At 39.2% G+C, this 12543-nt stretch overlaps 1 protein-coding gene across 1 annotated transcript in view; it reads left to right on the top strand.

The window, feature by feature from the left end:
- The first annotated feature begins 7843 nt into the window (after window positions 1–7843).
- SLC17A6 (solute carrier family 17 member 6) overlaps window positions 7844–12543 on the top strand; it is a 38137-nt gene continuing 33437 nt past the window's right edge. The window contains exons 1-2 of the mRNA XM_060017351.1: window positions 7844–8353; window positions 11127–11379. Coding sequence (XP_059873334.1) covers window positions 8268–8353; window positions 11127–11379 — 339 coding nt within the window. The 5' untranslated portion in view covers window positions 7844–8267. The remainder of the gene's footprint in view (window positions 8354–11126; window positions 11380–12543) is intronic.

Raw genomic sequence — 12543 nt, forward strand, 5'->3', positions numbered from 1 at the left:
CAAGACTCATTTCAACCTTGAGGACTATCCCTAGAAGGAAAATACAAGTGGCCAAAGGGTGGGGGTTTCATTTGCTCCTGAGCCATCTTAGTCTAAAAGGAGTCAGTCCCATCAGATCCATTGTTAGCTGCATCTGTCCCGAGGAGGAATTTTTAGATGGTGAAGGGCCCAAGGGTAGAAGAGTGAGGGCTGTTGATTGATGCCATTTGCCATTGACATTTTCCTTTTCTCCACTCACTAAATAAATGTGCTAATTTTTCTCTTTGAATGTCTGGGGTCATGCCAGTGATGAAACAGGAGAGTGGGCTAGGGAGAAATAAAATACACTTATTAGAAATTAAGTTATCTCACAGAAGCAATCTCCCAATGTCATTTGAGTCCATAATTTTCAAACTGATCTAAACAAGTGTTCTAGTGATGGCTCTTTTGTGCTATCTACATGTCTGTGGATAATTTTTCCCCAATTCCTGAATGACTTAAAAGTCTGATGATCATAGGGGAAAGGAGACTATTTTTTTTTTTAGAAGACTATTTTTTTAAAATATTTTATTGGCTCACACACAGACTGTTACAGTAGCTAGTTTCTGAATTGAGACCCCTTTGCCTTCATCTTCTCTCCACACAGTTTATCATACTGCTGCCTGATAAACTTCTAAGAACATTACTGTACTTGATAAAATCATTTCTTTGCTCATGATTAAATTTTTTTCCCAATTATCCATAAGAAAAAAATCTAAATTTCTTAATTAAAATCTGAGGCCTCTAAGAACAAGATACGTGTCTTATTTATTTCTTCTTCCCTGGTATCCAGTAAAAGCATGTAATTATGACTTAGCAATGTTAATAAACATTTAATTGAATTAACTTGAAATTTAAGGCTACCTTTTGTCTTACCCTGTTCTGCCTTTCTAATATTTTGATCTATAATTATTCTTACATGACCCTTCCCTCTTTCCAGTACTTTTAATTTATATTCTAAACCTTGGATTTGTCTATCCATCCTTTTTCCATTCATCCATTTATGCATTCATAAAATACTTTTAAGGTGATAAATCAAAATACTCTGAGTCGTAAGTAATGGAAACTCCAACTCCAATTGGCTTAAGTGTTAATTAAATGGGGTTCATTGACTCAAAAATTTGGAAGATCAGTCTAGTTAGAGGGCAGGTTTCAGGTATGGTTTCAGGTAAGAGCTCTGACTCTGCTTCTCCACAATGAATGACCGAACATATTGGCACTCTGTATCCAGAGTCTCAGTGAATGACCACAGCCTCTCCATTTTACACAATAAAACCTACCCACTGTGGTTCTCACCACGGTATAATGGTGTATTTACTGTTATTATAATCCCACCGACAGGCACAAAAAATTGTGTAAATTGCACAGTTATTCAATCCTGGTTTATCAGTGCCCCTTTATTCTTTGTATTAGGAAAAAAGCCATACATATAATATAAATATTATTTGAAGCATGTTTTCCTGCTGACTTTCAAAAAATTAAAATCAACTAGCTGTAGATTAGCCTTTTTAGGTCAAAGAAATTTTTCTATTTGATCACTAGAGGGCAGCAGTTCGAAAACATTTATAGCTGCCATTGCATTTCATTACATTTTTGTTGTTCCTTCTCCAAAATTATGATTAGAGTATGCTTATAGCAGTTAAATATTCTGTATTTTAAATATTCTATCCTATTATCAAACTATGTGTTCAGATATTTACTCTGGAAAGGGTAACTTTAAATATTCTAGAAATGAAATCTTTTTACCTTCTGCCTCTCACAGTATGACTTAGAAAACAGTGTGAAGAAGTTAAACAGACAATCTCTAGGTGTTTGCAGCCAAGTGGGTGATTTCAATAATGTTATATGCTTTCTTCCAAGGAATACCATATTCCACAATCTGGAATGATAAGCATAATGGTACCCAAAGGGAATCAGTAACCCAGGATGATGAAAGCAAAATAGCATCCCTATAGGACTCAAAGAGAGCGAGAGCGAGAGCGAGAGAGAGAGAGAGAGAGAGATTTCAATTAGGTAATATTTCATCAGACCCGAAGAACATTACATATTACTTGTCATTTAATCTATTTATTAGTCTGTAAAATACCTTAAGTCAGGGTGATCTCTGTTTTAGACTCCTTCATGTTGAAGTATGTATTTCTTTAATTCTCTTTACAAGTTGCATCTCTTTTCTATTAATTTTTTCCCAATATTCTCTTATACAATCACAGCTTTTACTTTAAGAAAAAAATTTTTTGAGAGTTTAAAGAGGCTAATACTTTCAAAGTCCTTTTGTAATTTATCGCATTGCTCTATGTATATAGTGTGGGATTCAAAACTAGGAATACTTTTCTGGCATTAGAAGAGAAATAGTTGGTCTTCATTCACTTTAACACTTGGGTTTTTCCAAGGGACAATGTTGTGTAAGTGAATGAGAATTTTTTCCCCTTGGGTACACAAAGAAAGAAATGGAATAAAATGTATACATCTTTCTAATGGTAAATTATAAAGAGTAAGATGCACACCAAAAGGACACATTACGTATAGGACTATATACGTGTATTTTGGTAGTTAATTATATATACTTAACATTACAGTTTATTTAGAACTCCCTACTTCCAAATTGTAAATCAGACAGATCACAGGTAAATCAAAAGATAATTTATATTAGGCCATTAAATATAGCAGTGCAAAGTACTGAGTTATGTACACAGATGTGGGTAAGACAAACTAAATTATTTCTTCTATCTCTGTTTCTCTAGAAATTGTATAATCATAATTTCTTGGAAATGTCTCTGAAGCTAACACTGCAAAGTCAAATAAAGCTGAACTAAAATCCATCCACTTAAAAACTCTTGGTAAGAAAAAAGTCACAGATGAATCCTAGAGCTTATTTGTATAGCCTCAACCTGAAAGAAGGGTGTAATTAGAATGAACATTGGTTTAAGTATTCAAAGTCAAATAAAGCCATACTATAAAAAACCTTTCCAAAGCAGTTTTCTCTTTAGGAATGTGCACGCTGTACAACTGCTATGAAAAGCTATAAAACTGTGCTGAGTCAACTGGTTTACTACATCCTAGAGAGAACCTAGCCCACGGTGAGTGCAAATATCTGTTGAGTGAATATTTGTTGATAAATATTTTTTGAAATAAATTTGCCTTAAAAACACCTTACCAGTGATTTATAAATAGCCCTAATTATAATGCCTTTAAGTATATATATATATATATATATATATATATATATATATATATGCATATTTGGTGATGAGAAAGGAAGCTTATCAAACTTATATAACTATTTCAAAATACTTATAAAATTATCACAATTTATTCTGTTGGGACTGAAAACATTAACCCATTTTTACCCCATGATTACCACATCATTTCTAAATCTTAACAGAGTGAACTTTCTTTATAATGACTCTTTCATTAACTGAGGGACTCCCAGACAACCAAGTTATTTCTAAGGACATTTAGTATTTTGTCAGGTAATTGCAAACATATTGCCCACAGAGGATGTTCATATTTTTAGGTGTAGATTTTAATTTAACAAGTGCCAAGAAAGAAGGAGAAGGAGGAGGGAGAGGAAGAGAAGAAAAGAAGAAGAAGAGGAAGAGGAAGAGGAAGAAGAAGGAGGAGGAGAAGGAGAGAAAGAAGGAAGGAAGGAAGGAAGATAGGAAGGAAGGAAGGAAGGAAGGAAGGAAGGGAAGGGCAAGGAAGAAAGAAAGAAAAAGAAAGAAAGAAAGGAAAGAAAGGAAGGAAGGAATGAAGGGAAAGGAAGGGAAAGGAAGAAAGAAAGAAAAGAAAGAGAGAAAGAAAGAAAGAAAGGAAGGAAGGAGGGGGAAGGAAGGAAGGAAGGGAAGGGAAGGGAAAGGAAGAAAGAAAGAAAAGAAAGAAATAAAGAAAGAGAGAAAGAGAAAGGAAGAAAGGAAAGGAAGGAAGGAAGAAAAACAGTTTTAATTACATAATTAAAGACAATTGCTTCTAAAATAATAACATATCCTTCCACCAGAGGGCAACATTTGCAAGACATTTAAATGATCTCTCAAAAGTATTTCCTACCACAAAGATATAAACAAATGCAAACGTAACATTGCTATTGGGTAATATCGTATGTAAATTTCAAAGACTACTATGATGACAATTATTTAAACAATTGCTTATAAAACTTAAAAATACTCAGTAAAACACAAACAATAAATTGACTTCTTTAAATATGTAAGAAAATAGAACTTTCAGAAAGGAACATATTTCTCTATATCATTGGCATTTTTTTTTCAGTTCATTATTAGCTGTTTAGTTCAAATACAATAAAAAAAATCTTAAGGTGGAAGAAATGAAGAAAATATTGTTCTACATCAATGAATAAATTAATGAAAAAGTCAGAGACTTTTATAAGTGGAAGGGCTGATAGAGATCACTTACTGCAAGCCTTCATTTGTACAAATAAGGAAACCAAAGTTTATTAAAGTTAAGTAATTGATTCAAAGTTTCAGGGATGCTAATCAGCAGAGCCAGGACCCAAACGCAGGTCAACTGATTTCACATTTCATAATCTACACCATTGATATTCAAATCGTGATCCACAGGTGCAGCCCTGAACTTGTTAGAATTGCTGAATCTTGGGCTCCACTGTAGAGCTATTGAATCAGAATCTGTATTTTAACAAAATCTTAAATGGTGAAAAACTACTCTAACCCATACTGCTTCTTCATCACTGGTTGCATGACTTCAGGTAATTCATTAAATCTCATTTCCCTCCTCAATAAACTGGGAATAAAAAAAAACTGGGAATGAAATTAGTTATTTTGAAGAATCGTTCCAAAGAATAAATGAGATAATGTAAATGAAAGTCATTCATAAATTGTAACACTACACATGTTAGTTATAGTCAATGAAACCTTCTCCTTTTATTGCTAAGAGTGCTTGGATAAAGGGGACAATTCTACCAGAGAAAGAATTGCCTAATAATGTAATTTAAGGCTAAAATTGGATGGAAAATATTAACAGTAAGGGAAGGTGTCCAGAGAATGGAAGACTTTTTCGATGTCCCTAAATGAATGTCATATGTATAACTACTAATATTTCCTTGCATAAAGATAAATCTGGTGAAAGTAAGGTCACAAATGTACATGTTCAGTGTTTGGATTTGGGGACCATGCATGAAGAAAATATGTTGGATTAGTAAGTAGTATGTAAATATGTGTCTCTAATATTGGGTGTAGCTGTTAAGAATAGCCTAAATTGTAGCCTAGCAACAATTCTTGTAATTTTTCACATACAACATTTTCCCCTTGTTTATGACTTTGCTCAAGATGTCTCTCCTCTGGCTGGGATCTCCCCAAGTGCCACCATCATTCCCCACCCAATTTCCTGGGCTGTCATCATTTTTACAGGACTAAGTTTCTCTTCAAGTCTTAAGACAGACAAGGAAACATCACTTCCTGAAATCTTTTCTGTACAATTTATACTCCCAGGCTGGGTTACTTAACTTGTCCAATTTCACCCAGAAGTATCTGTCATTGTATTTATGTGTCTATTTCCCATGCAGCTTGTGAGATCTTTCAGGGAACAGCCTCAGAACCTAGTGAAATTTTTAGCACTAAATAAATATTTTTAGTATGAATAGATTAATATTAGCAGTAATTCTGATTTAAACACTCACACTTTTATCAAGAGAATGGAGGAGAGAGCCAAATGACATTGATTTCAATAAGATGAATGTAATTATTTTACTCTACAAACAATGCTTTTGTGTTGGATTTGTATCATTCATATATATGGTATATATGAATATATACACACACACACACACACATGACTTAGCAATCAAGTTTGCCAGTGGTTTAGATCTCTAATCATTTCGGGTGAAACTTAGGCAGGAATGCTTGGAAAAATCATTTTTATGTCACCATCATAGCTTCACAGATATTTCTTTGACTTCTATTTTTTATATAACTTTCTGGAATTTCAAAATAATGGATATCCCAAATGAATTAAATTTAATGAACTTGGTCACTAAAGATTTGAAAAACTTAGATATTTTGAAAAACACTTGATGAGTCAAGTCCTGACAAGCTTGAATCTTTTGTTTGGAGGAAGGTAGTTTAATGAGTTTTCTTTTTTCCCTTTTTACAGTTGATCATCTTGGGGGTAGATACTATTTCGAGGCATTCCAGAGTTTTAGAAAAATCTTGTTCAGTATTGTAATAGGAAATATATATTTTAATGCACAACAAAATAAGAGAAAGATGCTTCCGGTATCCTTTTCTTTATTATAATTCATAGAAAATATAATTTGATAAATATTAAATTTAATAATGGTAGTTTTAGCTACTTTTGAAATTTTTTTCAGCTATCCATTCAGTTTATGCATATTCATTGTATTATTTGGCCTATTTGGGTAATATTCTTACATGATTCTGTACTTAGATCCATACTTCTGAGATACGGTAACAGAATCCCTAAGAAAAATCTACTCCCCCTGTTGGCTTAAAGGAAATTGAAGGATTTTGACTTTGCGAATGTGTTTCAAGGACAATCTGTTTTGTAACTATTTGCCTGAATTTCATCTAAGAGGTTCGTGATTCATGTCAAATGCATTAATAATTAACATTAAGCTTGCATTGTTTTCTTGCTTTGCTTAATGAAATAGATTCATTGATGCTATTCCTATATATGTGAAAGCAAATATCTTACATGAATTTCTCTCTGTAGTTCTACTTTAGGAGAAGATGGTACAAAATAAAAATTACATTTTAAACGATTATAAATAATTTTAAATAAATCTTGAAAATATAATCAATGATAATTTGTTAACAAGCACAAGGTATAGCCACAAATTTCATCAGTATATTGGTATTTCAGTAGTGTGCTGAAAATTAGTTAAGTGAAGAAGCATACAATTCCAAGGAATTTATATTAAACTGCTTCTCTTTTATTTAACCAAGAACACAGGAAAACTATTCTTTTTTAAATTATTTCTCTATTCCCTCCCCCACCTCCCTCCTTCCCTCTATCCCTCTTTCTTGCTTCTTCCTTCTCTTTCCTCCTTTCTTCCTTCCTTTTTTTTCTTACCTATCAGGGGTTAAAACAAAACACAGGAACAATATAATTATGCACTTTGTATACATATATTTTATATTCAAGGGAGCCCCGGTGCCCCAAATAACACAAACATAAGTAAAATGTGCTGTAACCTTCCTTCCCTGCAACACTGTCAGAGCTGGCATCAGCGTGCTGGGCAAAACATAGGAAACTAGAAGTAACTTGTCAATTTTTAATAAAGTCTTTCTCTTTTGCAGAGCTCAATGCACCATGCTCCCTGCAAACCCTGGCGATGATGACATCTTCTCACTTGGTTTCCATAGCATCCATTCCTGAAGATCCCCAGTATAGTCTTTGGTCAGGGCCATCCTCCCAGTTCCCCTAGAAAGTTGGCAACCTGGCCAGCCAAAAGAAACCTCCCCTTTTCCTGAAACTTACTCTGTCCTTGGTGCTGAACAATTTTTCCGAGAAGCGCCCAGACGGGCTCTGTCAGCGGTGCTGAAAACAAAATCTTCCCTGACGCTGCCCAAATCAGAACCGTGTATCTGTTATTTACTCACGTCCTCAAAGAGCAGCAGGCTTTCTCCATCTTAATTCGACACTACCGCAGAGCGGAGTTTGCGCCGGCGTGATGGGAGGAGGTCGTGGGCAAGGAGGAAAAACTATAGCAGTATCGCTCACTTGAGACCTAAGATGCTCCCATGAGTTTTGGAATTGCTCTGCTCCTTACCGCAAAGGCACCATTTTAAAAAGTACTATTCTTTTGACTTTGTCCTTACACAAGGGTTCTGTGGTATTTCCGCCCACGTTTAAAAGGCAGAAGATTTGACAGCAACAAGGCTTTCAAAACCGGGAATTTACATTGTTTTCCAGTGGACTGACTTCCAGGACAAGGACTCATCTGCACCCGCCCAAATACCATGGCACTGCGTGCGCCCTTTGCCACCGGATCCTCCCCTTCCAATGAGACTTTCTGATTGTGTCTACCAACTCTCCTATTAGGAAACCCGTGGGTTGCATGCAGCTATTCTGTTGTATTCCCATTCTCACTCTCCCTCTTCTCTCTCAATCGCACTCTTGCAAGAGGCACACCGATACCGTTCTGCTGAGAAGAAAAAACCTACAACTACCTTAAGCGATTAAGACAATATGCGCAACTCTCCCCTTTCCTAGCGATTTCTATTTAAATCTGGCAAGAGCCGACACCACGCTTTGCAGGAATGGAGTCGGTAAAACAAAGGATTTTGACCCCAGGAAAAGAGGGACTAAAGAATTTTGCTGGAAAATCCCTCGGCCAGATCTACAGGTAAGGAAAAGCAAACCTCTGTTTGCCTGGGACTCAGCACGAAAAAAAATCTGCAGAGCTATTTCCTTAAGTCCTGGTTGCTTAGAGAGATTGTAATATGTTCGGAAAATCTTTTTTGTTGCTCATTGCTGAAGCGGGGCTGCTCTGGAAACCTACTTAGTAATTCAGGAATGTTGCACTAAATTAACCTGTCTGGTGTGTGTGTGTGTGTGTGTGTGTGTGTGTGTGTGTGTGTGTGTGTGTGTGTGTGTGTGTGTGTGTGTGTGTGTGTGTGTGTGTGTGTGTGTGTGTGATTTTTGTTTTGGTACCTGCAGATTCTTATCCTTTCCTACCGAGGATTTATCCTCTTTACAATTAAGAAATGACCTGCACCCGTTCAAAGAGCCTTTCTTTTGTTGCTTATAGTGACACCAAATTAAATTCCTTTAATGCAGAAAAATGAATAAAAAACACAACCACCTAAAAAATTAAACAATAAAATTCCAAAGAGTAGTGGTGAAAAGAAAGCTGGGTCTCAGCTTTAAAACCACTTGAGTAGAGAATCTCCCAGTGGAATCTTCCTTCTGTACTGAAGGAAGAAGAATCAAAATATATCAATAATTGATAGCTGAAATAGTTCCTCTCTTTAAATCTGAAACAATGTATATGCATTTTTAATTATTTGACCTCTCCTAGAAGTCTATTTCTTGCATGGGAAATGTCACAGTGCTTTTAAGAAAAGCCATAATAATAACCAGCAAAATGACTTTGGAAGTACTAGAAATGATTTTAAATTTTAATCCTCCCTGTAGTCACTATACTAATTATTCTGTAAATTCTACAACTTTAAATTTTTTCAAGAATATTAAATGAATACACATTTTCTTAATAATGTGAAAATCAAGAAGAAAGGGCAGAAACAAAAGGATAAATGATTCTAAGAGAGCGCTAATTTTTGCATTTGAGAAATTGAAGCCTTTGGAAATGTATAGGATATGTAAAGAAAATGACCAAGGCACCTCCCAATTTTCCAAATCTCTCTCTGGTCCTGGTGGGCTTCTTGTAGGCACCATCATGCACCTATGCGGCAGTAGATACTGCAAAGGCCCTGCAGTCCCGCAGCTGCCCTGGAAAGAGCTGTTCTTTCCCAGCTCAACTGCCATCAGGTGGGGAGTTCAGGTGCGGAGTTTAACTTTGCATATATGAGCACATGAAGCCAATATGAAAAAAAATCACATTAGTTGAATTTTTCTCTCTTAGAATAAATTGCTCTGTACGCTAACATTGGAATTGGGCTTTAGGAATAAGTATTAACATAGCCGCAAATACAGTTATGATGTTTCCCCAGTTGGTATTTTGTAGAATTTGGAAGTTTGACCTTTTTTTTCTGGTAGTTCTCAAATTGCTTGACAGCCGTCTCCCAAGCTATGCATTCTTGAAATTGATCTAAAAATTTCATTCGCTTTACCTGCGGGTATGAAAACAATTGTGTGTGGATATAATCATTTAAAGGGGCACACATAGAAAAAAGATATATGGTGGATTGGAAAACATCTGCAAATCGTGAACAGAGAGGTTCTTTGTTTAAATATCCATCTCAAGGGTCCACGGTGTGTTACCCTTCACATTCCTCTTCTTTTAAACAGAAATTTCGCTGATATATTGTGGACCAAAACAACACTATCAGCTTTTAGTAAAACCATTCTATCACTCTGCTTTCCCCTTTCCCCTTTCCCCTCCCCACAAGGACGAAAGCCTAAAAGCAACTGAATCAGTGGGGTGAAATCTTAGGAAATACTATGCAAGTTAAAAAACACAAAACGAAACATAAACGTGAGATCTTCTACCTTGGTGTGGAACATCTTACCAGAGTTGATTTGCGGGTGCATTGGTATAATCTGGGAGTCTCATTTTACTTCTTTGGAAATGGGTCCATGACATTTTTCGGTGTTTGTAACTGAGATAGTAGTGACACAAGGTTGTGAATAATTAATTATTCATGTTCTGGCAGTAGGAATCTTAGGTGTCGGCCATATGTTGTGGAGGCCTTTGTTTCAAACTCAAGTAACAAGGGATAAAAGAGTAAGCTGTGTAACAGGAGAGTAAATGTTGAACTGGCATCCTAGGAGCTGGAGGAAGGCGAAGGAGAGTGCGTGACACTGAAAGAGCGTTCACAGACCTTCTCCGCTTGGGCGCCGGACGGGACAGGCCTTGGTGCAAGGGGCTCCCGGGCTTAGCTGGCGGGGAGGGGGTTGGATCCCGGTGTCCTCAACCCGGAAAGCTTCAACTTGGCTGGGAAGGAAGGAGTAGCGTGGGTGCAGGACTGTGCCTGGGCCCGCCCACCAGGGAGCAGCCCTCGGGAGGCTGGGTGGCTGGATGAAAGCGGCTGTCGCCTGGGCAGAACACTGCACGCGGGAGGTGTCTACACAGGCGCTGAGAAGGCGCCTTTCGGGTCACCCTCACAAACTGCAGACCCCGCAAGAAAGTTAGGCTCAGGCGGTGTACGTGAATCAAGGCGCTGTGGGGTGGATCCCGAGGGAATGGGCACTGGTTGCCATAGGACAGAAGATACTAAAGTTGAAGAGATGTTGCCGCGGGGAGGGAGCCTGGAAGAAGGCTGGAGAACCCGGGAGGTCCTGAAGCCTGGTGGCGCCCCAGCCCCCTAACCCCTGAGGGAGGGGAAGCAGGTCAGGGCCCATCCCCCGAGTCCTGACCGGTCCTGGGAACTGGGAACGGGCCGGCGTCGGGGTGCCTAACCCGTGGCGTCCTTGCCTCCCCACGGTGTGCCGCGCAGGGTGCTGGAGAAGAAGCAGGAGACCGGGGAGACCATCGAGCTGACGGAGGATGGGAAGCCCCTGGAGGTGCCTGAGAAGAAGGCGCCGCTGTGCGACTGCAGGTGCTTCGGTCTGCCACGTCGCTATATCATCGCCATCATGAGCGGCCTGGGCTTCTGCATCTCCTTCGGCATCCGCTGCAACCTGGGCGTGGCCATTGTGGACATGGTCAACAACAGCACCATCCACCGCGGGGGCAAGGTCATCAAGGAGGTGGGCAACAGCTGGCCCTGTGGTTTCGCAAAGCCACTTCACCTGTTTGAGCCCCACTATCCCCATTGAATGAGGAAGGCTTGTCCGGCCCCTCGAGCACTGCCCTTCTAGATTGGGACGCGACAGTATAATCAAGCCCTTTTCAGGCTGGAGCAAGTCTCTTCTGTTCTCTGGGCCTTCCTCTTCTCCCCTGCAAAGTGTAAAATAAAGCATCTGGCTCACTAGGTTTTTGAGGAGAGTGATTTTATACAAGGAATTGGTCCTTAATACTGTCCGCTAAATCTAAATCGAACTATTTTCTTTTACTCGGAAGAATAGAGCAGCAGGTTAGTTATAATTTTCCCCGGCTTCCGATTCTCGCCAACATTCTCCATAACCAAAATGAAACGAAACCGAAAAACAAATCAAACAACTGTGCACACACATCGGCAGTTTTAGCCGAGGGGTCTTTAGGAGCGTCCCACCTGACTGTCGGAGGGGAGCCGATGCAGCGCAGGACAGTCTCGGGGTCACGGGGAAGCCAGTCCCGTAATCTTAGGATGTGCGTTGGGTGACGCTTAGGTAGAGGAGGGTCAACGTCAAGGTCACAGAAACCCGTGGGCCCTGACTTCCTGTTTAGTGATCTGAGCTAACGTAAGCCAAGCAGAGCGAGGGTTGGGGGTTGGGATGCAAAATTTGGGACGGGCTGTGGATGGGAAGCTGTGAGCGCTGATGGGCCCTGGGTATTCCGGGAAACAGTGCAAAGTGCGTTTGGTTTCATAATTTTATTCAAAGGGGGGAAAAATAAGGGTCCTCAGTTCCCCAGGCCGGATAAGGGCTCTTTCATCTTTCCTGCGCAGAGAGTTCTCCCCAGTGTACTGTAAGGTTCACCTTGTGCAGCGGACCAGGCTGGTGAGGGCGGAGTTAGGCCCCGACCTTCAGACACACCCTCTCCCGCTCTTCTGACCACCTCTGAACAACCCCTTCCCCTCCACTGAGTCCCCTAGTTTCCCCGGGCTTTTTCCAAATCTTTCTGGCCTATGCCCATCCCCATTGTGCTGGGACCATCCTTCCTACTAGGTCCTCCGACTTCAGCACCTTCCATCCCAAGCTCCCCACCTCCCTTCCCCAGAATTTCTCCAGCTGGGTTCCATTCTCCAAGCGATTCCACTACTGCGTGGTCGG

Source organism: Delphinus delphis, chromosome 8, assembly GCF_949987515.2.
Source record: "Delphinus delphis chromosome 8, mDelDel1.2, whole genome shotgun sequence".
In the NCBI taxonomy this organism is placed as follows: Eukaryota; Metazoa; Chordata; class Mammalia; order Artiodactyla; family Delphinidae; genus Delphinus; species Delphinus delphis.